General features: G+C 41.1%; 1 protein-coding gene across 1 annotated transcript in view; it reads right to left on the bottom strand.

Annotated features, from left to right (window-relative positions):
- The window catches only part of szt2 (SZT2 subunit of KICSTOR complex), a 221,123-nt gene that overhangs the window by 51,220 nt on the left and 142,696 nt on the right, over positions 1-27,207 (bottom strand). Inside the window, exons 57-63 of the mRNA XM_078560851.1 lie at positions 20,796-20,928; positions 19,740-19,867; positions 16,106-16,245; positions 15,394-15,576; positions 2,502-2,772; positions 1,299-1,378; positions 850-975 (exon numbers count right to left, since the gene is read on the bottom strand). Of these exons, the coding sequence (XP_078416977.1) occupies positions 850-975; positions 1,299-1,378; positions 2,502-2,772; positions 15,394-15,576; positions 16,106-16,245; positions 19,740-19,867; positions 20,796-20,928 (1,061 nt within the window). The remainder of the gene's footprint in view (positions 1-849; positions 976-1,298; positions 1,379-2,501; positions 2,773-15,393; positions 15,577-16,105; positions 16,246-19,739; positions 19,868-20,795; positions 20,929-27,207) is intronic.

Raw genomic sequence — 27,207 nt, 5'->3', positions numbered from 1 at the left:
TCCAATAGCTTTCAGAGTGTGGAATTTTAAGAAGATTATTACTTGAGGTGGGGGAGAATGGTCATACCGTATCAGCTACAGATGACCAAATATTTCTTTCAGGAAATTTCTCAAAGGGGACTCCTCCAATAATTTTATTTGCTTGTAGACATTGGATGAGTAAGGAATAATTAAAGAAACATTTAGAATCTCTGAAGAATTTCTAAACTCACAGCAAGTTAATGATGTCCAGTTTGGTTCAAGGTTGAGGCATTCTCCTTCGGTCCTTCATAAGAATTAATGATATAGGATAGGTTAAACTAACATGGCTTCCTTAGCTGGAACGCGCCTGGATCTGTTTATTTTCAGATGGAACTTATGCATTGGCAGATGCTCATTCCCTCTCTGCAGTGCTCGAGGCTTATAATGTTTTGCTTCAACACACTGCTGATTTCAAACAGATGGTGGCTTGTTCTTAGGCATGACATGACTGACCTCTTGTGCACAATTAACTCATTTACCCAGACAAGGTCAGCTTTTCAAAAATGTTGTACAGCACACTGAGCCTCCCCCCACCGCATTATTCTAACACTCACTATCCAGTTATAGTTTTCCTGTTTTGTTCCTGAGGCTTCCCACCCAATGCCTCACACTTCTCTTTGCTCCACAACATTTATTTATCCTATTATCTTGTACTGCCTCTCTGTTTCGGAGTCCTTTTCTGATCTGCCTTCCATGGCTATTGGTATGGGCTGTATGTATTTTCCAACTTACCATTCATTTCAGGCCAAATTTGAATTGGTCACCAGCTCAGGTTCCAATTGCCCTAAATGTCACCCCCTGTTTAAATCACATACATCATCAGCCTACCTTTCCCTCAGATCCAACTTGCTGCTCTGCCTGGATTTGTTGCCTGAAGATGGGGTCAAACAGCAGTGGAGTGGCACAGTAGTGAACCAGACGTGAAGACTGTTTCAGGGTATCCAGGTCACCAAGCTGAACCACAAAAACATTGGAAGGTTACATTTACTTCCTAGTTCATAGCTTAACTGCTTACGACTTGACAAGTGTACAGGGAAACATATACTTGTGTAGTATTGTATAGTTTTATTTAACTTGCGTGCCTTTTTCTGTTGTATCACAAACAAATGAATCTGTACAAGTTACAACACTACTGAATATATGCTCACCTAAAAGCTGCTCTATTAAATCTGATAGGGGATGGGCCTTAAATTCACTTTGAAGTCTAATAATTCACTTTGAAGTGTAATAATGAGGTTAATAAGACATTTTCCCAAGTAGGCCAGGATGTTACTTACTGTAATGGGCATGTTGGACTGGGCAGAACGTTGCTGCCATGTCACAAATAGATTCTCAATTTTCATCTGTTTCTCCATCTCTGAAAAAGAAATATCAGAACACACCTTTGGCTTAATTCGTGAAATCTGAATTGGTGTTCACAGTATCCTGTGGAGAACTTGCTTAACACAGTACACAGCTCGGCATGTATAGTATACAGTGTACTTGCTCACATATCAGCAAGGCTCACTCATGCACTACCCAGCCAAGCAGTACCACACAAATATTAACATATTAACATAATGTGCACCTTGGTGGCATTGACACAGCTTCATTAAATTAAATTTACAAAACCAATCAGGTAGAGATAGCATAGTCAGGATTAGGTTACCTACTCTGTAAACGAGTTCTCGCTTATAAGCAGCCCTAACTACATTAAAGTGTTTGCACTTGCTAAAATTCACTCTGTGTCATACTCAAAAATAAGCTCTGCTGAGTTAAACGTGTAGCTTAAGGTAGGCATGAAAGTGTAACATCTGATAAAAGCTCCAACTACGGAGTCAATGTGACAATGATGTACTGATTGTTTACCCTCTGAAGTGAACCTGAACAAATGGCAAGAATATTTCAGGACTTCAAGCAGGGTGCCATAGATGTTGCAAAGTTTGAAACTTGCAGGAAAACATAAAAGATTTTGCAAAAAAAAAAAACCCTCATGGAAAGGTCACATAACTCAGGTAAAACAATATTTCCGCAGCTTCTTTTCTGGTGTGCTGACAACAATGAGGCTATTGTGAACGACTTGAGGAAATAAAATGACACACTTGGAATAAAACATTACATATATACACATAGACAAACACTTATCACTCAGACACACACGGGAGCCAAACAGGAGTGACTGTCACGCCTGAGTGACTCAGAACTTTTTAAAAATTTGTTTCAATAGGCTCCAACACCTTCTAGAGTTTAATGACTATTCATTGTATGAAGTGGATGACTTCTGAATGCACACTTTTTATTTACATGAAAAAGTACAACTTGGTTGCAGGTTATCAGATCAGTCTCACTAATTTAAAAAGAAAGTGCTTCTCTTAGTTTCTCACATACAAAAACAGTTGTGTAATTATACAAGATGTTAAACTGATTGCAGAGCAGCTGCAAGCAATCTGCATAAATTAGCAATGTTGGACAAAATATGCATTTCTTCATGTCTCCCTCACCTCTCCGCTCCAGGTTTTTGATTTCTAGGAACTGTGTGCCGTGACGGGAGACAGGGTCAGACAGTCCCCCGTCGTGCACCTGTCGCATCGCTTTAGGCACAGTCATGTCACGCAGTGCCTCATCAAACGGAACAATCTCCGGCGAGAAGTGAAGAGGTGGAAGACTTCGGCTTGTTGAACTCAGCCGCCCCTGTTCCTTACTTGGTGGCGGGGTCGGGCTCTTGATCAGTGCATCGGTTTCCAATGTGGAGTGAAGGAATGGATTTGGTTCCTGAGTAGATAGGTGATGAGGAAAGAAAGGGAGAAATGGTTCCAGTCATACACTGAGAATTATATTTCAGCAGAAATAAATAATGTAGTTCACCTTTTACAATGTGGATAAGTAATTTTTTTCTCAGATGCAATTGTAAAGCCAATAACAGGTGGTCAAAAATATTTTTAATTTATTGAAGACTTCATTATAAATAATATTGTGGCTCATGTGCCAACTCCATGTATGTCAGTTAATGGGAGAAAAGTTCAACCAACTCTTAGCCAAGCTCCTGAATGGATCACTCCAAGACAGCAAACTCCTCCACTTCAGTGAGGAGGAAAAGAGGACTGAACCAATCTAGCCCACAGAATTCCAACCAACTAACCACAGGTTGGAAGCAATGTACATCTTCCAGCTGGAATTGACAGCAAGAGCCACCACTGGGATCCTGGCAAGGGATACAAACGTTCAAATATAGAAAGAAAAACCATCATAAAATCAGCACTATTATTCATGGGTCTTTCACAGGTAGACTAACTAAACACTTTATAAGCATTCAGATATGATCATTTTTTTCTAAAACCTGTTTCTTTGAAAATTACAACCTATGGCAAATTTATGCAAACAGGAAAGGTTTGGTTAGTCATCTTAGAAAATAATTGGTTCTCACTGAAAAGCCCGTGCACGAACATTAAATGCAAACACAAATGTTAGTACATAACTTGAAAGTTAAAACTGTTTCATGATACACGACTATTGCTTTAAGTATCCCTTCGCTTATTCCACCTAAATATAAATTGCATAACTCAATACTGCTTCATATAAGCCAGCAGTAATACACATGTTTTCTACCGAATGGATCGCTGAGCATAGAAGCCCAAGGATTGCCCTGCTTTTTAACCCTTACACCTTCCTTTGTGTGCACGATCTGGGTTGCAGCAAATTGAAAACAGATTTGTCTCTGCGGTGTCCAGCAACATAATGCAATGTAAGCAACTCTCTTGGGGACAATACTCGTGTTCAGCCCCTTTCATTTGCTTTCATCAGGGAAAATGGGCCTTTCCACAGCTCCACTCAGGTTTTTCTGGCATAGGTACAGCCGAGCAGGAGGCTGTCATCAAAAGGTTATGTTAAAATAAATTAATGTTTGATGTGGAGCTGGAAGGAACAGCAGTCCTTCTGATTCCGCAGCATTCCCAAGGACCTTAATTGAACCTTTCCCCTTCTCTATCCTCCACTGCCCTGAACTTATCTAAAGGCCACTGACAGTGAGGTAAGTGGGCCGCCATTGTCCAATAGGAAATGGAGAAGCTGCCTCTTGAGGCAACACAGGAGCCAGCGGTTTACTTAAATTACAGAAATCAGGCCTGAGCCCAAAGCAAAAACAGAATTACCTGGAAAAACTCAGCAGGTCTGGCAGCATCAGTGGAGAAGAAAAGAGTTGACGTTTCGAGTCCACATGACCCTTCAACAGCATCCGCAGTAGTTTTTCGTTTTTATCTCTGAGCCCAAAGGCCTGAATTTGGGTGAGCCTCTGCTGGGGGTGTAACCTGCCTGAGTATCACAATCATAACTAATTTCTACCCACCCATGTCCTAGATCAGGGCTATATATCCTCTATCATTCATACCTGATAGGGTAGGGATGACTCCACCCTAACACTTATCAATAACTTGTGCATGCAGTTCAATCGGGTGAATTAAAAGACAGGCCAACCACCTGTGTATTTGTCACTCCTTAAGAGATTTCCAAGCACACACTTTATACAGGCTTTGCAGAGTCTGGAATCACTGAGTTATTCTAACAACAATCTGCTCAAATTGTGAAACAAAAAAAATTGCAACTATCCTTACCTCTCCCATTCCCTCCAACAACTGGATTTAGATAGCACCTTTAACATAGTAAAATATCCAAAGGCACTTCACAGGAGTGTTATCAAATAAAGTTTGACACACAGCAAGGTAAGGAGACATTTGGGAAGATGACCAAAAGCTTGGTCAAACGCGTAGGTTTTAAGGAGTGTCTTAAAAGAGAAAAGAGTGATAGAGAGGTTTAGGGTGGGAATTCCAGCGCTTTGGGCCCAGGCAACTAAGAGCACAGTCAGCAACTGTACAGTGTCACAAGAAATCTCGCAATTGTGTTATTTTAAGAATGCTAAGGCTCACATGCAGATACTGACAGCATAATATAAATATTTAGCACTCACAGTTTGGTGTGAGTGACTTGCAAGATGTGTTATATTAGTGATTTCCTAGTTAGTGGGCTTGCATTTTTTTAAAAAAGTACTTTTGGGCTTGCTTATGTTTTATAGTTTCTAGGCATTTCAGTCAGCAACCCCAGCTGAAGCAAGCACTGCTTTGGTGCAGCCAGCCTAATGCTCCACTGGTACACTAATCGATTAAATGTTTTTGCGAGTGGAAAGCGATTTCCAGTTGTGTTTCACAGAATTCAATGTTGGGGCCCTTGCTCTTTGCTATATACATTAATGATTTGGACATAAATGTGGGAGGCTTGATTGGGAAATTTGCAGATGACACAAAAATTGGCCACATAGTTGATAGTGAAGAGGGTAGCTATTGTCTCCAGAATTATATCCTGGTTTGGTTGAGTGGGTGGAAAAGTGGTAAATGGAATTCAATCCAGAGAAGTGTGAGGTAATGCATTTGGGGAGGGCAAATAAAGCAAGGGAATACTCAATAAATGGGAGGATATTGAGAGGGGTTGAGGAAGTGAGAGATGTTGGAGTACATGTTCACAGGTCCCTGAAGGTGGCAGACAGATGGGTAAGGTGGTAAAGAAAGCATATGGAATGCTTTCCTTTATTGGACAAGGTATTGAATACAAAAGCAGGGGTGTAATGCTGAAACTGTATAAGATGCTGGTTAGGCCACAGCTGGAATTTTGTGTACAGTTCTGATCACTACATTAAAGGACATAATTGCTCTGGAGAGAGTACAGAGGAAATTTAAAAGAATGTTGCCAGGGCTTGAAAATTTCAGCTAAGAAGAAAGACTGGATAGGCTATGGTTGTTTTCCTTAGAACAGAGGGGGTTGAGGGGTGACCTACCTGAGGTGTACAAAATTATGAGGGGCCAAAATAGGGTAGACAGGGAAGACTGGTTTCTCCCTAGCTGAGGTGTCAATTACCAGGGGGCATAAAGTTAAGGTGACTGGTAGAAGGATTAGAGGGGACATGAGGAGAATCTTTTTCATGTATCTGGAATTCACTGCCTAAATTGGTGGTTGAGGCTGAAACGCTCAACTCATTTAAAAGGTTCCTGGATATGCACCTGAAGTGCTGTAACCTGGAGGGCTACGGACCAGGTGCTGGAAAAGTAGGATTAAAAATGAGCAGTTAGCTTCTTTTTTCTCTTTTTATAACTGGCACATACACAATGGGCTGAATGGCCTCTTTCTGCAGCGTAGCTTTTCTATGGTACTTCGGATAGTCAAGTTCTATCATTTCTTCATTTTTGAGATAACATTTCAACCTTCTGAGAGGCTGTACCTTCAGGAGCATCAGGAATTCTGAAACCCAGTTTTTCCAGCCAATAAGGTGCTCAGACTCGTCTGACTTTCACCTGGGCAAATTTCTTCAGCCGTGGCAAGAAGGGGCGGAAGAAATTAAAGAATTGTTTCTGTCCGAAGAGATCCTTTGGCAACTAATATGTGGGATTCCTGGTTCTTGGAGCAAATGAGATAATTCTTGAGCTTAGTTGAGGAGAGGAGATGCTTCTTGTCCGCATCTATTATCCTGCTTCTGCTCTTGAGTTTGCAACAGCATTATATGTTCACAGTGTTCAAAGATTCTAGTATCTGCTTCTTTGTCCATTGACTAATAACTCTCAAAATTTGCAAAGACACTCATTTTGAAACTTTGAGTTGTTGGGAGTTTCTTGTAATCTGCACAAAATTTAAAGCTGGCATTCAATTGCTCGCAGTCAAAGAGATGTCCAAACAATGATCCTTCAGGAAGGACTGCACAAGGATTCTGGCAGGAAAATCTGGTACAAATCAGTAAGCTCAGCATAGTTTACAATGCAGCAGTGAATTCTAAAACACCTCCTCCTTTGATTGTGTTTCAGACAAGGCACCTTCATTGTGGAGCATCAAAAATATGTGAAACTAGGCTCCTGAGAGCCTCTCTCATACCTAACTTTGGTATTCAACTGGATTCTTGCTAGGTAAGTGGCCAGTTCACACAAATAATATTGAATGAACTACATGTCAGTGATAAATTGGCTAACAATACAGAATAAAAATGCTGTGGCTTTTAGCTGAAAAAAGATTTGCTTAAGCATGCATGATAAAAATTATACAAGCATGCCAAAAGATGTAGGATTGGAATCCCCTCCAACTGTGAAATTTATGGAACATAATTTCAAACCCTCCGACATGTTTTGACTTCATGATTGAAACTATAGTTACAAAAGATAAACTGCACTCAGCAGTAGAGGGCTAGGCAGCAAGGGGTTAATTCAGACATTTAATAAAAAAATAGACTCATCAAAAGGGTCTGGGCATCAACGAGCGCAATCAAAAAGTCTGATTACCCAATACAATGGCACAGAGGACATATCATCAATACAATACACTCAAGGAATTATGCAACTGAGGTCTGCACCACAAACAATAGTACTGGAAATAGGGTCATTCAAACCCTCATTAACTTTAGAGCCAGGTGCTGTTACTATGTCACCTCAAACAGCAGGAGAATTGCCCATACAATGAGAACTGATAATATTCGCCTGGATACATCTTTCATGGAAAACCCAGAAAACCAGCAGGAGCCGAGAACATTTGTCTGGTCTTTGCGTGGAATCAACTAAATGGGCACTAGAACAACAGGAAATATATTTTGACATTTCTGAGTTAAATTATTATAAAAGAAGAGCAGGTCTGAGTATCTGGGTTGCAGTTGGAAAGAGGGTCAGGGCTGGTCACCTTGACTCAGGCCTACATTCTACACTAGACAAACTAGCCATGTTGGGGACTGCAAGTGTTTTTAGCCATATCGTGGTGACATTGGCCTGAAGGTCTTGGCCTGCAGTCGGAAGGGTCGAGTTTAGTCACCTTGACTCAGGCCTACTGTCAGCACCGGACAGACCAGCCGTCTTGGGGATTGTAAGTTTCAGCCAAATCGTAGTGATATTGGTCTGAGGGTTTTGTGAAGGTTTGGGGGAAAAACTTGGTGCTTTTTTTTTTGCCGGTACGTTGTAACTTGTTTCAACCATATCTTAGTGATTTTGGTCTGAGGGCTTTTTCTTAAAGTTTCAGGACAAGACATGGTGTTATGCCTGTGTTTTTGTAAGTTTAAGCCAGAGTCATGGTGACTTCGTGTTGGGTACTGGGAACGGGTTGTTTTAAATTTTGGGTTTTGTACTGTGGGGTTGTGGGTGATTCAATAAAGCAATTGTAAATTATCAGAAGAAACTTGTCTTGCTGGTCATTCTGTTCAAGCCATACACTTGTGAATCTGGTGTCACAGGGAGGGTCTCTGAAATAGTATTATGGTTTGGTGCAGAATGTCATAGACTGGCAAGGTCATGATCGTGGGTTCTTGTTATTGTTCAGCCTGTGTCCCTGAGAGGCACCAACATTTCTGAACAGGCGGTCACTATGGCAAGTATTTTTCCCATTTACCTGTTAACATTCAGAGACCGTCCCTAATGTACATTGACAGCGCCAAACAGCTGGTTGCCATGACATGTTACTGTCATATTGATCAATGCTTGAGGTGCCCATGCAAAGCAATGGCAGTTATCAGCATGCTCAGTTGCCCTGCCATCCCCTTCCGGGCAAATACCTGCAGAATTCTAAACAATTTTATAAAGCAACACAGTTCCTTTGTACAACATACTATTAAATTAATATCAAAATTACACGCTTCAAAAAGCATGCCATCTGTTCCAGCACATCGTTACGGCTCACAGTTCAGAGAAGTTTACTGTAACTTAAAACAGTCTTGATGCAAATTAACTAATAATCACATTTCAATTCCATTCCCCAACAATATTGTACAGGAGTACTTCATGATTTCAATTACTTTTCCAAACCTAAAGCAGAAGAACATAGTAGTAGTTAGGAGTTTTATACAAATTGTTAATCCAGAGCTCATGTACTCAGCTACAGGGATGGTAATGTTACAAAAGTTGTCAAATTTTCAACGTTGAACATTCCAAAGACAGGTAGAAGTTCAGTCCCGTGCATAACAGACCATATCTTAAAAACAGTAATCCTAGCACTTCACTGAAACCCAATTGCACACAGTCTACTCCCACATGGTGCCAGTATGACATTTTCCAATTAATTCTTTCCACCTCATTGGGTCATTGTACCAAATTAGTGTCAGCTAGTTCTGATATTGAGGCACTCTTGTGCTGTAAGCTGAGAAACAGTCAAAGATTTGAAAGAAGGGTCATAGTCATGCCTCAGCTGATTGCAGCCTTGTTACTCAGTCTCAGTAGCATTCCACCAAAGACTTCAATGCATAATTTGCTCTTAAGCTTTTATGCAGTGTTGAGGCAATGCTGCATTATTGGAGGTTTATTCTTTTGAATAAGAGTTAGATGCAGATCCCATTGCGCTATTTGAAGAAGAACTGGAAATTCTCCTGGTCAACATTCTTCACTCAGTCAACACCATTAAAACCAATTAACTGATCATTAGCTATTTGTGGGATCGTCCTTTGTGCAAGTTGGCTGCTGGAATTGCCTACATAATAAGTGACTGCAGTTCAACAATAAACTATTGGCTGCAATGTGCTTTGAGATATTTTGATGACAGTTCATTCTCCCATTTAGTCTTAATTTGAGTTGCCAAAAAAAATCCTAGTTTTAATTTCTGCTGTATTCAGGAGCCATTTAAATTGTGATAATTTTCTTTTCCATTCTCTCCACTACTCAACTGATTTAATCTCTAGAGAGCAGGGAACTACTCAGTTCATTCAAATTTGCTGGGCTAACATATTCCAAATAATCCGTGGTCCAATACCTATCATACATACATACGAACATACGAATTAGGAGGAATAGGCCACTTGGCCCCTCTAGCCTGTTCTGCCATTCAATAAGATAATGGCTGATCTGAATGTAACCTCAATCCTATATTCCCGCCTACCCCTGATAACCTTTCACCCCCTTGTTAATAAAGAATCTATCTAGCTCTGCTTTAAAAATATTCAAAGGTTCTGCTTCCACCGCCTTTTGAAGAAGAGTTCCAAAGGCTACCCTCTTTGGGAAGAGGGAAAAAACTTCTCCTCATCTTTGTCTTAAATGAGCGATCCCTTATTTTCAAACAGTGACCTCTAGTTCTAGATTCTTCCACAAAAGGAAACATCCTCTCCACATCCACCCCGTCAAGACCCCTCAGGATCTTAAAGGTTTCAATTAAGTCGCCCCTTACTCTTCTAAGTTCCAGTGGATACAAGCCTAACCTGTCCAGCTTTTCCTCATAAGACAACCCGCCCATTCCTGATATTAGTCTAGTAAACCTTCACTAATGCATCTACATCACTCTTTAAATAAGGAAACCAGTACTGTACACAATACTCCAGATATGGTCTCACCAATCCCCGTACAACTGAAGCATAACCTCCCTACTTTTGTAATCAATTCCCTTCACAATAAATGATAACATTCTATTAACTTTCCTAATTACCTGCTGTACCCGCATACCAACACTTCTGTGATCCATTCGCTAGGACACCAAGATCCCTCTGAATCTCAGAGCTCTACAATCTCTCACCATTTAGATAATGGGCCGTAACCTCCAAGCTCCCCAACGTTGGATCTGGGGGGTATACCAAAGATGCACTGGGGAATCCCTCTGGGAAGTTCCCAGGTAAGGGTTTGCATAGCAATTGCCCAGAAGTGCACACTTCCTCTGGACAATTGTGCTGCGCTGGGAACCATCCGAAAATGCGGTTTAAATCGCAAACTTCAAATGGTTCCGCTAGGGTTATACCAATAGTTACCCAGCAAAAGTTAGAAGAATTAAAACTTCTTCTAATTTCTGGGTAACTATTGTAAAGGCCCAGTCCGATCTCTCCACCTGACTTCCCCCACATCCCCGGCCCCCAGGGGACTCCCCCACCCCTGACTAACCGCCACCCCTGGCACCCCCCCACCCACCCACCAACGATATTCCCTGCCCACCAACGCCCCATGGGATTCCCACAACCCGCACGGGACTCCTCACCCGACACCTCCCCTCCACAGGCCCACCGGACCTGACCATCCTCCCACCAACCCCCCCCACCCCTTATGTCTGACCCACAGCCCCGAAATTCCAATCCCCCAGCCCCCTGAATGTCCGACCCCTCCCTTAAGAAGGGGGTATGGTTTAAGTTGTAGTGTTAGAAATTAGCAGTTCATATTGCTTTCTTTTGCTACTGGTTAACGACAGTTTGTTCAATAAAGTTATTTACTTATTCAGTTTACAAACCTGGTGCTCGTATTCTGTTAACCTAAATTAAAGTTAGGTAGAATTGGGGCAATCTGGTGGTTTGATCAAACTTTTCACATTTGTCGGGGCTCGGGGAACAGTGGGGCTTGATATTACAGCACACTGTCTCCAGTGAGTTGTGACAAAGTTTGGGGCTCGACCGAGATATTTTGGAACCAAAGACAACGACGATTTGGGTGTAGATTTAGTAAGGAATAAAAGCTAAAAGGAAACACCAGATTTGTACTGTCAAAAATAAGGTGGCACTGGAAACTGCTAAGGCTTTCCTGCAAGCGGAAGAGATGTCCCTGACGATTTCACAAGGGATCCCAAAAAGACAGGTTAAAAGAATTGGCAAGTAAATTAAGAGTAGGATCGCCTGCCAAAGCTAGGATTGGCAGGGATAATTGAAGAGATGGCACAGAATTTAAAACTGGGAGGAATACCCGAGAGACCGAGTTCGCCAAGGGGCGGTTCATTGGAATGGGCTCAAATTCAGCTGCAAATAAAAAAAATTGGAACTAGAGGCAGCAGAAAAGGAAAGAGAAAGGACATTTCAAAGGGAGTTAGAAATGGCAAAGTTGGAAAAGGAGGAAAGAGAAAAGAGAGAATTCCAGCTAAAAATGCTGACAGTTAAAAAAAGAGACATCAGTAGGTGAGTCGGGACTTATTTCCAGATCAGAACCCAGTGGGGAGATGTTTAAATTTGTACAAGCTCTTCCAAAATTTGAGGAAAGAGATGTTGAAGCATTCCTTATTTCATTTGAGGAGATAGCTAAACAGATGAACTGGCCAAAGGAAAACTGGACATTGCCCATGCAGAGAAAACTGAGGTAGAGCACAGGAAATTTATGCTTCACCGTCAGAGGAGGTTTCTAGGAATTGTGATGTAGTGAGTGCATATGAGCTGGTCCCTGAAGCATACAGGCAAAAGTTTCAAAATTTAAGGAAACAGCCTAGGCCAACTTACATTGAATTTGAAAGGATTAAGCAAAGTAGTTTTGACAGGTGGATATGAGCATTAGGAGTTGAAACTACCTATGAAGTTCTCATAGAGGCCATTCTCTTGGAAAAATTTAAATACTCCCTACCTTCTGCAATAAGAAACCATGTTGAAGACGAAAGGGTTGCAACCGCTAGACAGGCAGCAGTAATGACTGACAATTATGAGCTGATCCATAAAATGAAACCTTTTTTCCGTCACCCCCATAAATTTGAAAAGGATAAAAAGTGGGAGAGTGAAAGGAAGGCAAGTAGCCAGGGTAAAGAATAGATAGCTGGGAATACTTTGAGATCTCCTCAGATCAGGAAGGAAAATACTGAGGGTGGAGGTGAAACTTGAATGCCTACGTGTTTCCATTGTAATAAAGAGGGACACATTCATTCAGAATGCTGGAAGTTGCAAGGGAAGCCCATGGGGCTTACTGGAATTCATAAGAGTTGATCCGAAAAGGGAACTCAAAAAGAAAATGCCATGGACCATTGATCTATGGTCATGAAATAAGAGGTCCATTAAAAGTGATTAAAGAAAAGTTCCTAAAGCAGAAAGACAAATCCTCCACGTTAGATTACATGTCCATGTTTCTAGAGAAACTCACAGGAGCATGCAAAGTAGCATGAGAGCACTTAAAAATTTCCCAAGCCAAAATGAAAGAATGGCAGACAAACAACAACGTTCCAAGCAGGAGATGAAGTATTGGTATTATTATCTTTGCAGGGTGAACCCCTGAAAGCAAAATTCAGTGGCCCCTACAAGATCGTTAGGAGAGTTAGTAAAGTGACTTATCTGATAAGATAACTCTTGAGCATAGGAAGAAGAAACAGTTATGTCACATAAACAGTTGAAGCAAATATCATCGCAGAGAAGATGATAAGACAGAGCAAGTGTGCCAGGTGGTAGGAGTAGTGGAGGATGAGACAGACAGTAAGGGCAAGGTAGAAGAAGTAGACAGTGCCCAAAGCGAACCTCCTACAATTTGACTAGCCAATACGACAATACTGGGACAGTTAGACACTGTGTTCTTATATTCAGAGGAAGTATTCTGCAGCAGAAAATAACTCTAGCATTGTTGTTGTTTTTTCAACACTTTGAAGTTTATGACCGACATGGTAACAAAGAAACACTAATGTACACTGATCACAATCCGCTGGCGTTCATTGAAAAGTTTAAAACTCGAAATGCGAAACTGTTTAGATGGAGTCTATTCTTTCAGCCATTCAACGTAAAGATTGTTCAAATTGCCGGTAAAGAAAATGTGATGGCTTATGCATTGTCCCGGGTATATACTGAAATAAGCTAAAGGGGTAAGAAATACTGAAGATTGTATTAGGGGGAGGAAGGATGAATGAAAGTAAGTCTCATGTTTTGTTGTCCATGTGTCATATACCCTGTGATGAAACGCATTTTTGAAATGGCGTTTCATCTCTTTTAAGGGTGGAGGCATGTAAGGAACATATCTTTTTATTTTCTGTTGGACGATTCTGTTGGCCAATGGTGGCAGGTTGAAAGACATGTCCACTGTAACAGGATGAGAGATATGTACAATGTTGCAGTCCTGGAACAGAGTGTGTCGTGAAAGACAGGATGGTGTCGGAAAGGAGTCCTGGACCAAAGGAGTTGCCTGGAAACAATGTTTTAATTGGCTCCAGACCAGGTAACCAGGTTTTGTATGAGAGCAGGGCAGTTGAATAGCTCCTAGTAGAAAGGAACAAGACCTAAAACCTCTTTCTCCTGTGTGTGGAAGATTCCAGTAATTCCACAATAATAGCTAGCTGGCTTTTTCTCCTCGTATCTCTATAATCTGCCCTCTCTCTGAAAACCCCTGTCAAGAGGCAAAGGAGAAAATCACTGTTAGAGACATCGAAAGGCAAGTGCTCAACCAGTGAACTAATTACTGAAAATGCTGGAAGGCCACCTCGTATCATCAACAAGGACTGAAAGGAATTTGGAAGACATAGATCAAAATTAACCCATCGAATCCTGTACTCCGGAATGGATGCTATTGAACTGTTTTATCCCACCCTTAAAATCCATGTTTTTGTGTGCCTTATGTGTCTTGTAAGTGTGTGAATAGGGATTTAAGAAGGGGGTAGAGTTTAAGTTATAGTTTCAGAAATTAGCAGTTTCTTTCTTTTGCCACTGTTAACGACAGTTTTTTCAATAAACAGTTATTCACTTACTAAGTTTACAAACGTGGTGCTCGTATTCAGTACACTTGTTCTAAATACTAGTTCTGGACACACTCATTTCTCCCTCAAAATGAATGTAAAATTCAATCATATTATGATCGCTGCTAACTAAGGGTGCCTTCACTAGGAGGTTATCAATTAATCTTATCTCGCTGCTCAATGCCAGGTCTAGTATAGCCTGCTCTCTGATTGGCTCCAGGCGTGCTGCTCTAAGAAACTGTCCCGAAAAAAACTCCAACTATGCTACCTTTGCCCATCTGGTTTTTCCAGTCTATATGTAGATTAAAATCCCCCATGCTTATTGTTGTACCTTTCTGGCAAGCTCCCATTATCTCTTCTTTTATACTGTGTCCTACTGTGTAGTTACAATTAGGAAGCCTGTACACCACTCCCACAAGTGACTTCTTGCCTTTATCATTCCTCATCCCAACCCAAAATGCTTCTACATCCTGGTTTCTTGAACTTAGGTCATCCCTCGCTAATGTGCTAATAACATCAATTAACAGAGCCACCCTTCCTCCTTTTCCCAACTTCCTGTCCTTCCTAAATGTCACATACCCTTCAATATTCAGATCCCAATCTATATCATCCTGTAGCCATGTCTCTGTAATGGCTATCAAATTGTACTTATTTATTTCTATCTGCGCTAATCAAGCCAGAAAATATGCTTTGACATGCTTTTAACAGACATATCAGTTTCCCATCTTACATTCATTCCAGGCATTCCACTACACAGGTTATCCTTTCAATCAAGTGTTCACAAAATACATCACTTCTACATTCATTACATTTTTGCTCCTGTTACATTCACACTCTGTTTTCCTCTTCCTCCTATTATACTCAGACAACATATATCCTTTATTTCCAACAGAAAAAAGCATACGGTCATAGTTGAACATGATGGCAGCATATCGATTACTGATGAAAGTGATTTATAAAATTGATAACCTACATTCTACAGGCTTGTAAGATAACATTCGTTATAATGGCTGTGAAGTACATTACCTGTTTAGAGTCATCATATACAGGTGTGTCAGCAAAACAGTAGTGATGGAAGAGCCCCATTTTTTGACTGAGCAGGCAGTGTACCACGTGAGAGCGTGCATTCTGCCACTGAATAAGACGAATCAATCCTCGATTCAGTGAAACTCCCAGATCCACTGACCAGTTATAGGTGTACAAGATTAACTGGAAAAGTGAGAGCACATCAGCTTACAAAAACAAAAACAGTGCTTACAGTAAATAGAGGGAGAATACTCAAAAAAGGGGGCAAAACAATGAATAAAAACATTTTAAGGGAAGACACTTAAATACCGGAAATACACAGCAGGACCATTAACATAGTGAAAAGTAAAAAGATAGATTTATCACTTTTGGGCATAGGGTTTACACCTAAAATGGGAACCGGTCTTTCCTCTTTACAAGCATTGATAGAATTACTGTGCCTTTGCAGCATTTCTTATTTCCCTTATAATGTAAACCGAAACATGAATTATAAATAAAAATTATATTAATATACATTAATTATATTTTAGGAGATATACAAGGTGAAATTCCTGCCGTCAATTTTATTTTTAAAAATTGACACAAGAATCGAACAAGAAATCTTGTTTTGTACTTAGTTACATTTTTGGGAAATTTAATCACCAAGAGGAGTTTCAACATCATAATCTTACTGTAGCAGTAAAGGAACTTAACAAGCTTCATGTTTGAATACCTTCTTATCAATGATGTCAATTATGAGGAATCGCTGCCGGGGGACCATACCCTTCCCACTAATTCCTGGACTTGAGGGGTCGCCTGATTTCTCAGCAGTACTGAACTCCACCGCCTCAAACCTCTGAAACCCCTTGTGAGCTTTATATTTTATTTTGTGTGAAAGAGAGAGAAAAGTAACAGTGTTAGTACACTACAAAACTGTAAGTAGTTCATCTTTTTCTACATATACTGGATTTTCAAGTAAGTAACAAAAAGAACAATTCAAATTTGATTTGCAGAACTAGCACCTTCATATCCTTAAAATTAGAAAAGCAAATCAGGCATTACAACATATTGGAATTCCAACCTGTCATTGCAGAGTGGTAAACTGGATCGCACTTTTGATTTCCCAGAAGGATAGTTACCTATTTTAGCTATTTCATCATGTGGAAGCATCAGGGTGAAAGACAAGTATAAATCACTGCAAGGGATGTTTTAAAAAAAAAATCAGATGGACACTCCAACTCATTTCCATGAAGTCAGGCATTTGACAGAATAGGGAGGGCCAAAGGAATAGATCACCTGCCTGACATCTTGCTTTCGAATGGTGGGCAATGTAGACATCTCATTGACAAAGGTGAAGAAAGAAAAAAGCCTGAATTAAATCACAAACTTTACTGATTTGAGGAAATCGCTGGACACAAAATACTCACCCTCTGGCATGCTCTTGTAGCCATGATATTTATTTCGCTTTGGTGACCCCAGGGTGATGAGGCGCTTTTATGCCATTGAATAAAAATGAATGGTAGTTATACTCATGTTGAAGATGGTCAATGACTGACAGTTGTGTGGTACAAAAGTTAGTTGCTACTTATTAGCCCAACCCCAGATGTTGTCCGGATATTGTTGCATGAACTGCTTCATTTTCCGAGGAATTACGAATGGAGCCGTATTATGTGCACTCAAAGTACGGTTCTAATCCTGACCTTATGAATGAAGGAATTCATTGATGATGCAGCTGAAGCTAGCTGGGCTCTAAGCTGCAGCCCAGGGAAACTCGTGTAGCAATGTCCTGGGACTGAGGTAATTGGCCTCCAACGAACACAACCAAGTTCCTTTGTGCTAGGTATGAATCCAGCAACTAGAGAGTTTTTCCCCAATTCCTACTGATTTCAATTTTACTAAGTCTCCTCTGTGCTCCATTCAGTTAACCTCGGTCTTGATTTCAAGGACAGTCACTCATACCTCACCTCTGGAATTTAACGCAAGTCCATGTTTGGGCCTAGACAGTAAAAAGGTCTGAAGCCGAGTGGACCTGACAGAACCCAAACTGAACACGAGCGAGCAAGTTTTTTGTGAGTAAATGCTGCTTCATGGTATAGTTGACTACTCATTCCATCTCTTCCCTAATGAACGGAAGTGAGTTAACAGGGTCTGGTTAGATTCGTTCAGTTTTTTTACCGGCAGGATACAGCTGCGCAATTTTTTGTATTACCATATAGATGGCAGTGTTGTTGCTCTACAGGAACAGGTTATCTAGGGGCGTGGCTCGTTCTGGAGCACAGGTCTTCAGCATCACAGCCGGGTTGGTGTCGGAGCTCATTGCCTTCCACATTACACATTTGGTTCCAGAATCCCGTTAGCAAAGAAAAATTGCTTAGCAGAGAAGGGACGTAGGACAATTCTAGCCTTAATCGAGTTGTTGTTCACTAATAAAACTGTAGCTTTTCAGTGCTGCACTTCCATGATGCAAACAATGACATGAACAGAAACAGGAACAGTGCAAAATAATTACAGCTGCATGGAGACATGTGGAAGTTATCACTTCTCCATAATGTTTGGTGAATCAAATATACTTGGGGTGATTTCTGTTGCAGCTCTATATACATATGGTCATTTTCAATGGGAAAATGAGCAATACTACTAAGTGTATGACATATGTTGCGATCTTGAGTATATTTAAGACCAAATTCGATCTACTTTTGGTCTCAGGAAATCAAGGGGTATGGGGAGTGGGCAGGAAAGTGGAGCTGAGGTAGAAGATCAGACATGGTAGTATTGAAGCAGGCTCCAAAGGCCGAATGACCTACGCCTTCTCCGATATCTTATGTTCTTAATCTCAGCGGCATACCTTCTAGTGCACAAATATGACATTCCAATTTGTTACACTCCCACATTGTGGCCTCAGTGAGATATACAAATTATATACTGTCTTAACAAGAGCAGCAGTAGGTTAGCTCAGCTGGCTAGATGGCTGTAGTGTAGAGCAGAGTGACACCAAAAGTGCTGGTTCAATATCTTTGCTGGCTGTGGTAGTTCATGGAGGCCTGCCTCCTTGCATTGTTCTATGTTTGATGGAGAGTGGTGCCACTCAAACTATACAACCAATTGTCTCTAATTGAGAGAGATGTTTATGGTCCTTCGTGGACTGTGCCTAATTACCTAGCCTGAACAGCATATGATATTCTTTAAAAAGCCTAACAGACTCGATGGGCCGATTGGCCTAATTTCTGCTCCTATATCTTATGGTCTAACCCACCACCATAATCACCATAAAAAACATCTGGTGAAACTTACGTTTGACATTATTTACCAAAGGTCTGCTCTCATCACCATCACAGTCAACTGTAGGCACATAAAATATGAGCAGGCGCAGCACAGCAGGGCATGACAGAAAAAAACAGTCATGACACTCAAGTACTTGGCACTCACTAGGGCACAAAGAGGTTTCAATACGAAAGAAGAGAATTCACTCAGCAATCGGATAGGTAAGTAAGTTGATTTAATGCACAAGATCTTATCTTCTGTAATTTATTACCCCTATTGTGTTACAATCCATTACAAATTGATTGATTGCTTCAATTAGACACTTTTTTATGAGCACTACGTTTGAAAATGGTCTATGATATATCTATTATTAAACTTTATTTTAGAATGAGACATCGAGACAGTCTGGGACAAGGTAATTTCTCACAGTGTGCTCAAAGCCATTCACTGGGATGCAATTTATTATGCATAAGAAAAATTCTGACTTCTCAGCACGAAAAGCTAACATAATTATTCAATTTAAATGTTCCAAGAATCCTAACTATGTATTTTTAAATTTCAAATTGGACATTCCGAGACATTTATAATGACTTTCTTTTCCTTCGCCCTCTGCCACACGTCATAATTAACAGTCACCAGAAAGCAAGGAGACTTTCATCTCCACACGTCTGGGTTCAAACCTTTGCTCCAGTGACAAAAGCAACATGCAAAACTGCTCAGTTCCCAGGGCAAAATGATCATCCCTCCTTCAGGAACCTTGGTTCCAGTTGTGCAAAGGCAATGCTTAATGTGCATTATTTTCCTCTTTAAAAAACTGCCAGCAGTTGGCTGGGATTCCAATTTTGTCAGTATTGACTGCATTCCAACTAGTCAACCTCTCCCATGGTATTTAAGTATGAAAACCCAAATCTTATAGTTTACCTCAGTGAATGAATCTGAAGGTATGAAGTGATCAGCTTCACTTAACATCTGACTACTACTAAATTCTGTCTGCCAAACTGATCAGTGCAAAGATTAATCTGGATTTGTACTTTGTAGTCACCTGCTAACTTGATTTGCAAAAGGAGGCACAAACCAAACCAATACTGTTTACAACACATCCATACCTTGTTCTGTACTGTAACGCCACTGGTGGAAATTTCGCCCAATTAGAATGAACTGTCTAGCAGAACCAGGACGGGTACTCGAGTGTTGACTGAGAGAATATGGCAGGAAAGTGGTACCGTGTGGAGAACTACAATAACAAAGAAAGGGAGAAAACAGACAAAGTTTGATTCAGTAAATGCATAATCTCTGAAGAATCAACAATCTTGTGGCTGTAGTCTCCTATAGTCTTTCTGGAACAAGGAATTAATGAACAATGAAAATTATAGAACGGGTGACCAAAAGTTTTGTCCAGGTAGTGGATTTTGAGGAGGGTCTTAAGGGGGTGAGGGGTTTAGAGGTATAGAGGTTAAGGAATGAAATCCCAGAGATGAGGCCCAGGAGATTGAAGGCACAGCCACTAAGATAGGGGGTAGTTGGGGGGATGGAATTTCTCACTCAAGCTATGCCCTCATCCTTATGAAGCTGGCAATTAATTTGAAGCCACAACGACCAGCCTATACTACTCCATATGAAAACAGAAAAACGTAGGACCCATTATCCAAATCCAAGCAAAGCATAATTAATTGCAGAATTCTGTAACACTTTTGCAGCAGAATGCACACACTCATTGCTGCAGCACTTGAAAAGCACTTTAGCCAGGCAAGTCTCTGACATCTCAGCTGCATACATCTGTTTCAAATTCTGTGAGATTGTGGGCATAATTTAATTTCCACTGATAACTATAGGTTGCATTCTGCTTGGGTGGGTAGAGGCAGAAGAGAGAGGCAGAGAGATAGGGACCCATTTACAATGATGCGCATTCATACATGCAACAAAGCTCAAGTTGGCAGGAGTGACAGGCCCACAGCAAGCGAAGCATAGAGCACGAACAATACAAAGCATGTAGAGAAAACCTTCACATAAAGTGTCTTTTGGCTGCTCTATCTATTCAGGGTACAAAAGATTCAGCACTATTTCTGTATTACTTTGACTTGAATTCAAACAGAGATGAGTGCACAGAGTCCCAAAACATAATAACTTCCTACAGCCCATAGCACAAATAAACTGAAACTTACCTAATTTTTTCAAAGATTTTGACAGTGGTGTCAGTGGCAAGACTGCTGGTCAAATTCACAATCTCGGTGAGAATGGAGCTGAGTAGAAACCGGGAGCCAATATCAACTGAACACTGCTGAACGGAGGGACACCCTGCAAGAGAAAATGAGGCACATGATAAGCCAATACTAGGATTGAGTCATTTCAAAGCATCAAGGATAACGCAGTAAAGTGAAATGGTGGTGCAGCTCATGGGAGCTGTAAGATTAGATGCAAGCCAGGAACTCCCCAATATGACACGTTCCAAGACCTTTGCTGTATCATTGTGAAGAAGTGTCAATTGAAAGTAAAATATTTTCTCACAAGAAAATTGGGAAACTTAAGCCATTCTAGCACCTATCCTAGCAGTTGGATCAAGAGCACATAGGCAGGTTACTTGCCTACCACTCCTGGAATTGTGGGGTTGGGGACACACAAAAATATCCTTAAAATATGGATGAAGCCATGCGAAGCTCCGTAAACTATATGGCACCCTGTGTGCATAAGCAATCTTCAAACAACTTTATCAAGACTGTACGCTTAAGAGCTGCAGGCCACAATATTATTCGATTTTAAAGCACTTCTATAAATAACTATCAACTTCAAATGAAATTAAATCAGTAAACCAGCTTTTAAGTTCCTTTTATTAGCAAGTTGTAGTAATGTAAGAGTTATATTTATCTGTAGACTATCTATAGATTATCTATAGTCATAATGCATTTGGATTGCAGTTGATTGCGCTGTCACCACACCAATAATTATTAACAGCTCCCTCTGAATCCTACTCAAACTATCAGAACAAGTCATTAGACATACTCTTGACATATCATAGGGTGGCACTTCAGTTAATCCGAATGAGTGTGCAACAACAGGTAAGGATTCTATTAAAGCCAGCATTAGAGAGCTTTCTAGGCTTCTTCATCTCTTACTTCATTATACATTGGTAGGTTGCATCTTTCTGTCCTTTCATTTCAGAAGGGGTCACCTTGCCTGTTAAGTTTCTCACAGATGGTACATACAATTTTAAAAAGCCCCTGCTTATGGGATGTTCACAGTCGAGCCCACAAGTTAACAACTTCCAGTAAATCAAGAAAGATCACAACCAAATGAGCTGATATACCAAATTACCCTAACAGTTTTCTCCCTGCAATAACCAGTCTGCCATAAGGATTCACTCCCCAAAAAGCATTAGTTGTTTAAACTGGGACACAAATTAAACACCACCACTAGGTAACTAAGACGACGGAGCAAATTATGATATAGATCTAGGCCATCGTTCAAAAATCTTTGAAAGTTTACTCATGCCTGTTAATTGCAAACTAATTTAGAATTTCATTGAACTTCCTCTACATGTGCTTCACTCACAAAGACAGACCGATTTCACCCTTTCTTGATTAAACAACAGAACAATGGCTTAACGGCATTTAGAGGGCAGCGAGGTCAGCAAAAAGAAAAACTTGAGAACAAGTCTGTAGGTTATTGGTTAAGTATTAACCAGATCTCCAGACACTGGTGCATGGGAGAGTCAGTCAATTATTCCACAGCTGAGGTTCATCCCAGCTAAAGCTGGATAATCAGTGCTGAAGAGAGACTAATGCAATCATTGCGGTCATAAACATCACTGAGTCAGCTGTAGTTTATTGCACCTGCAGCTTCGCACAGCCGGACTTGAAAAGATTTGTATTTTAATTGAAGTAATTGAAGGGGAGATGAATGGATTCTAACCAATTCAGGCCTACAATTTTACCAACATGTTCTGTTAGTGGACAAAAAGATGGATGAGTACCATTAAGCTGTGCATCCAAGACCCAGTAAACATTAATTAAATGCCCATCTTTACACATCTAAATGTATCGTGGTCCCAGAAGCATCACAGACAGGGAAATGCCATTGACTTTCATTTTCTACACTTATGCCTAGGTCCCACACCCGTTATCACAATAATAAATAAATCAGTTTGGCATTTCAGCTCATCTACAAAGAATAATGTCGTTTACCTTTAATCTTTGAAGGAACAAACTTGCATTTATGTGGTGCCTCATCACATGCTCAGGACATCCAAAAGTGCTTTCCAGCCAAAGAAGTGTAGGAAGTGAGACAGCCAATTTGCAAACAGCAAGCGCTCACAAACAGGAATGAAATAAATGACCATGCGTCAGTCTTCACAATGGAAAAGGACAACGCAGGTATAGACATGGAGGATTGTGAAATATTAGAGGAAATTAACATAGAGAGAGAGGAGGTACTAGTGCGTTTAGCAGCCTTAAAAGTGGATAAATCTGCAGGCCCGAATGAGATGTATCCCAGGCTGTCAAGGGAAGCAAGGGAAGAGATATCAGGGGCCCTGGCAGTAATTTTCAAATCCTCTCTGGCCACAGGTGAGGTGCCAGAGGACCGGAGGACTGCTAACTTTGTCCCATTATTAAAAAAGGGAGGAAGGGAGAGGCCAGGAAATTACAGGCCAGTCAGTCTAACCTCGGAGGTGGAGAAGTTACTAGAAAGAATTCTGAGAGACAGAATATATCTGCACTTGGAGAGTCACGGATTAATCAGGGATAGTCAGCATGGATTTGTTAAGGGAAGGTCGTGTTTGACAAATTTGATTGAATTTTTTGAGGTGGTAACCAGGAACATTGATGAAGGTAATGCAGTTGACATGGTCTACAATGACTTTAGCAAGGCTTTTGATAAGGTCCCTCATGGCAAACTGGTCAAGAAAGTAAGAGCCCATGGGATCCAAGGCAAAGTGGCAAGTTGGATCCAAAATTGGTTGAGAGGCAGGAAGCAAAGGGTGATTGTAGAGGGATGTTTCTGTGACTGGAATTCTGTGTTTCCAGTGAGGTTCCACAGGGCTCAGTGCTGGGGCCCTTGCTGTTTGTGGTGCACATAAATGATTGAGTCTTAAATGTAGGGGGTATGATCAAGAAGTTCGTGGATGACATGAAAATTGGTAGGGTGGTAAATTGTGAGGAAGATAGCCGTAAACTGCAGGAGGACATCAATGGACTGGGCAGGTGGGCAGAGCAGTGGCAAATGGAATTCAACCCAGAAAAGTGTGACGTAACGCACTTGGGGAGGTCTAACAAGGCAAGGATTTACACTATGAATGGTAGGACCCTGGAAAATACTGACGATCAGATGGTGTGCATTTCCACAGATCCCTGAAGGTAGCAGGGCAGGTAGATAAGGTGGTTAAGAAGACATATGGGATACTTGCCTTTACTAGCCAAGGCATAGAATACGAGAGCAGGGAGATTGTGCTGGAATTGTAATAAAATGCTGGTTAAGCCACAGCTGGAGTACTCCGTGCAGTTCTGGTCACCACATTATAGGAAGGGTGTGATTGTACTGGAAAGGGTGCAGAGGAGATTTACCAGGATGCTGCCTGGGCTGGAGGGTCTGATCTATGAGGAAAGGTTCAATAGGCTGGGGTTGTTTTCCTTGGAGCATCGAAGGTTGAGAGGGGACCTGATAGAGGTGTATAATATTATGAGGGGCATAGGTAAGATGGATACAAAGGCACTTTTTTTATTAGTAGAGGGGTCAATAACCAGGGGGCATAGATTTAAGGTAAGAGGTAGAAGGCTAAGAGGGGAGTTGGGGAGAAATTTTTTCACACAGAGGGTGGTGGGAGACTGGAACTCACTGCCTGAAAGGGTGGTTGAGTCAGAAACTCTTGTAACATTTGAGAACTATTTAGATATTCACTTGCTTTGCCATAGTCTCCAGGGCTATGGCCCAAGTGCTGGAAAATGGGATTAGGGTAGTCAGATCTTTGTTGACTGGCGTGGACACGATGGGCCAAATGGCCTCCTTCTGTGCTGTAAACGTCCATGACACTATCTGAGAGAGAAACGTTGGCCATGAAACCTAGAGAAACTTCCCTGCTCTTCTTTGAAACAGTGCCATGGAATCTTCTATATCCACCTGAAGGGAAGGGGGGAATACAGGGCCTTGTCTTAATGTTACATCTGAAAGACAGCGCAGCACTCCCTCAGTATCACAGAATCTTTACCGTGCAGGAGGCCATTCAGCTCATCGATTCTGCACTGGCTCTGAGAGCATTCCACCTCGTCCCACTCTCCTGCCTTATCCCTATAATCTTGCACATTTATTCTTTCCAGATAGCCATCTAATTCCCTTTTGAATACCTCATTCAAACCTGCCTCCACCACCCTCTCAGGAAGTTCGTTCGAGACTCCAACCACCCTTTGGGTGAAAAAAATTTTCCTCACATCACATTTACTCCTTTTGCTAATTATTTTGAATCTGTGCCCTCTCGTTTTTAATGCTCTCGAGTGGGAACAGTTTCTCACTATTTACTTGTCCATACTCTATCAAGTCTCTTCTCAGCCTTCTTTTCTCCAAGGGGAGCACAGTCCCAACCTCTCCAATCTATCCTCATAGCAATAGTTCTTTATCCCTGGAATCATTCCTGTGAATCTCCTCTGTACTGTCTCCAATGTCTTCACATCCTTCCTCAAGTATGGCATCCAGAACTGGACGCAGTACTCCAAATGAGGCCTAACTAGTGTCTTATACAAGTTCACCATGACCTCCTTATTCTTGCACTCAATGCCCCTATTAATAAAGCCTAAGATACTATATGCTTTACTAACTGCTTTCTCAACATATCCTGCCATCTCCAATGCCTTATGTACATATACACAGAGGTCCCTCTGTTCATGTGCTTCCTTTACAGTTTCTCCCTTTCTTTTATACTCTCTCTTTATTCTTCCTGTCAAAATGAATGACCTCACACTTCTCTGCAATGAGCTTCATCTGGCACTCACCTGCCCAATTCGCCAACATATCTATGTCCTTTTGAAGTTCCCGATTATCCTCATCACAGTTGAAAATGTTTCCAATCCTCATATCAGCTTCAAATTTTTAAATTATGCCTGAATACTACAGTCTAGGTCATTAATATATATCAGGAAGAGCAAGGGTCCCAACACTGACCCCTGGGGAACTCCATTACAAACCTTCCTCCAATCTGAAAAACAACCATTTATCACTACTCTCTGTTTCCTGTCACTCAGCCAATTTCTCATCCAAGTGCCTACTTTCCATTTTATTCCATGAACTGGAATTTTGCTCGCAGGTCTGTAGTGTGGCACCACATCAAATGCCTTTTGAAAATTCATATAAACCTCATCAACAGCATTGCCCTTATCAACCTTTGCTGTTGCCTCCCCAAAAGTTGCCAGCAAGTTAGTTAAACATGATTTTTCCTTAATGAATCCATGCTGGCTTTCCTCAATTACCCTGCACTTGTCTAAGTGACTATTGATTTTTTCCCAAACTATCGTTTCCAGAAGTTTCCTTACCACTGAAGTCAAACTGACTGGTCTGTAGTTGCTGGCTTTATCCTTGCACCCCTTTTTGACTGTGCAATTCTCCAGTCATCTGGCACCACCCCTATGTCTATGAAAACTGAAAGATTATCACTACTGCCTCTGTAATTTCCATTCTCACTTCCCTCGGTACCCTTGGATGCATCTCATCTGGTCCTGGTACCTTATCTATTTTATGTAAAGATAGCCTTTTTAACAACAACTCCTTCTCAATTGTAAATTCTTCTGGTGTACCAGTTACCTCCTCTTGCACCTCAACCTCGGTAGCACCTTCTTCCTTGGTAAAGACAGATGCAAAGTACTCATACCTCCGTTATCTGTTGAAGGGTCATGAGGACTCGAAACGTCAACTGTGCTCTTCTCCGCCGATGCTGCCAACCTGCTGAGTTTTTCCAGGTATTTCTGTTTCTGTTTTTGTTTTGGATTTCCAGCATCCGCAGTTTTTTGCTTTTACCTCTGTTATTTCTCCTGCCTCCATGTGGAAGTTCCCTTTTTTTGTCCCTAATCGGTCCTACTCTTTCTTTTATCACACTTTTATTATTTATATGCTTATAGAAAACCTTGAGATTCCCTTTCATGTTAGCTCTTTCCTTGCTTTTATTTTTTCACTTTCCCTCTCATCTTTCTGTACTCAGCCTGATTCTCCATTGTATTTGCTACATGACATCTGTTGTACGCACACTTCTTCCTTTTCATCTTCGCCTCTATCTCTCTGGTCATCCAGGACACTCTGGATTTATTTGTCCTTCCTTTCCCCTTCAAGGGAATATACCTTGACATTGCTTGCAATAGTGTTTCTTTGAAGGTGGCCCATTGTTCAGCCACCATGTTTTCTGCCAACAGTTGATTTCAACTTACTCAACTCGGATGCAGTCTCATCCCAACCAGTTGGCTTTCCTCCAATTAATTATCCCTGCTCTGGATTGTTCCTTGTCCTTTTCCATGGACAACCTAAGCCTTACGATACAATGGTCAATGACCTCTAAATGCTCTCCCAATAATATTTGATCCACTTGGGCCAACTCATTCCCCAAAA

This window comes from Cetorhinus maximus, chromosome 17 (assembly GCF_964194155.1).
Source record: "Cetorhinus maximus chromosome 17, sCetMax3.hap1.1, whole genome shotgun sequence".
Lineage (NCBI taxonomy): Eukaryota > Metazoa > Chordata > Chondrichthyes > Lamniformes > Cetorhinidae > Cetorhinus > Cetorhinus maximus.
This window is presented reverse-complemented; position numbering and strand designations above follow the sequence as displayed.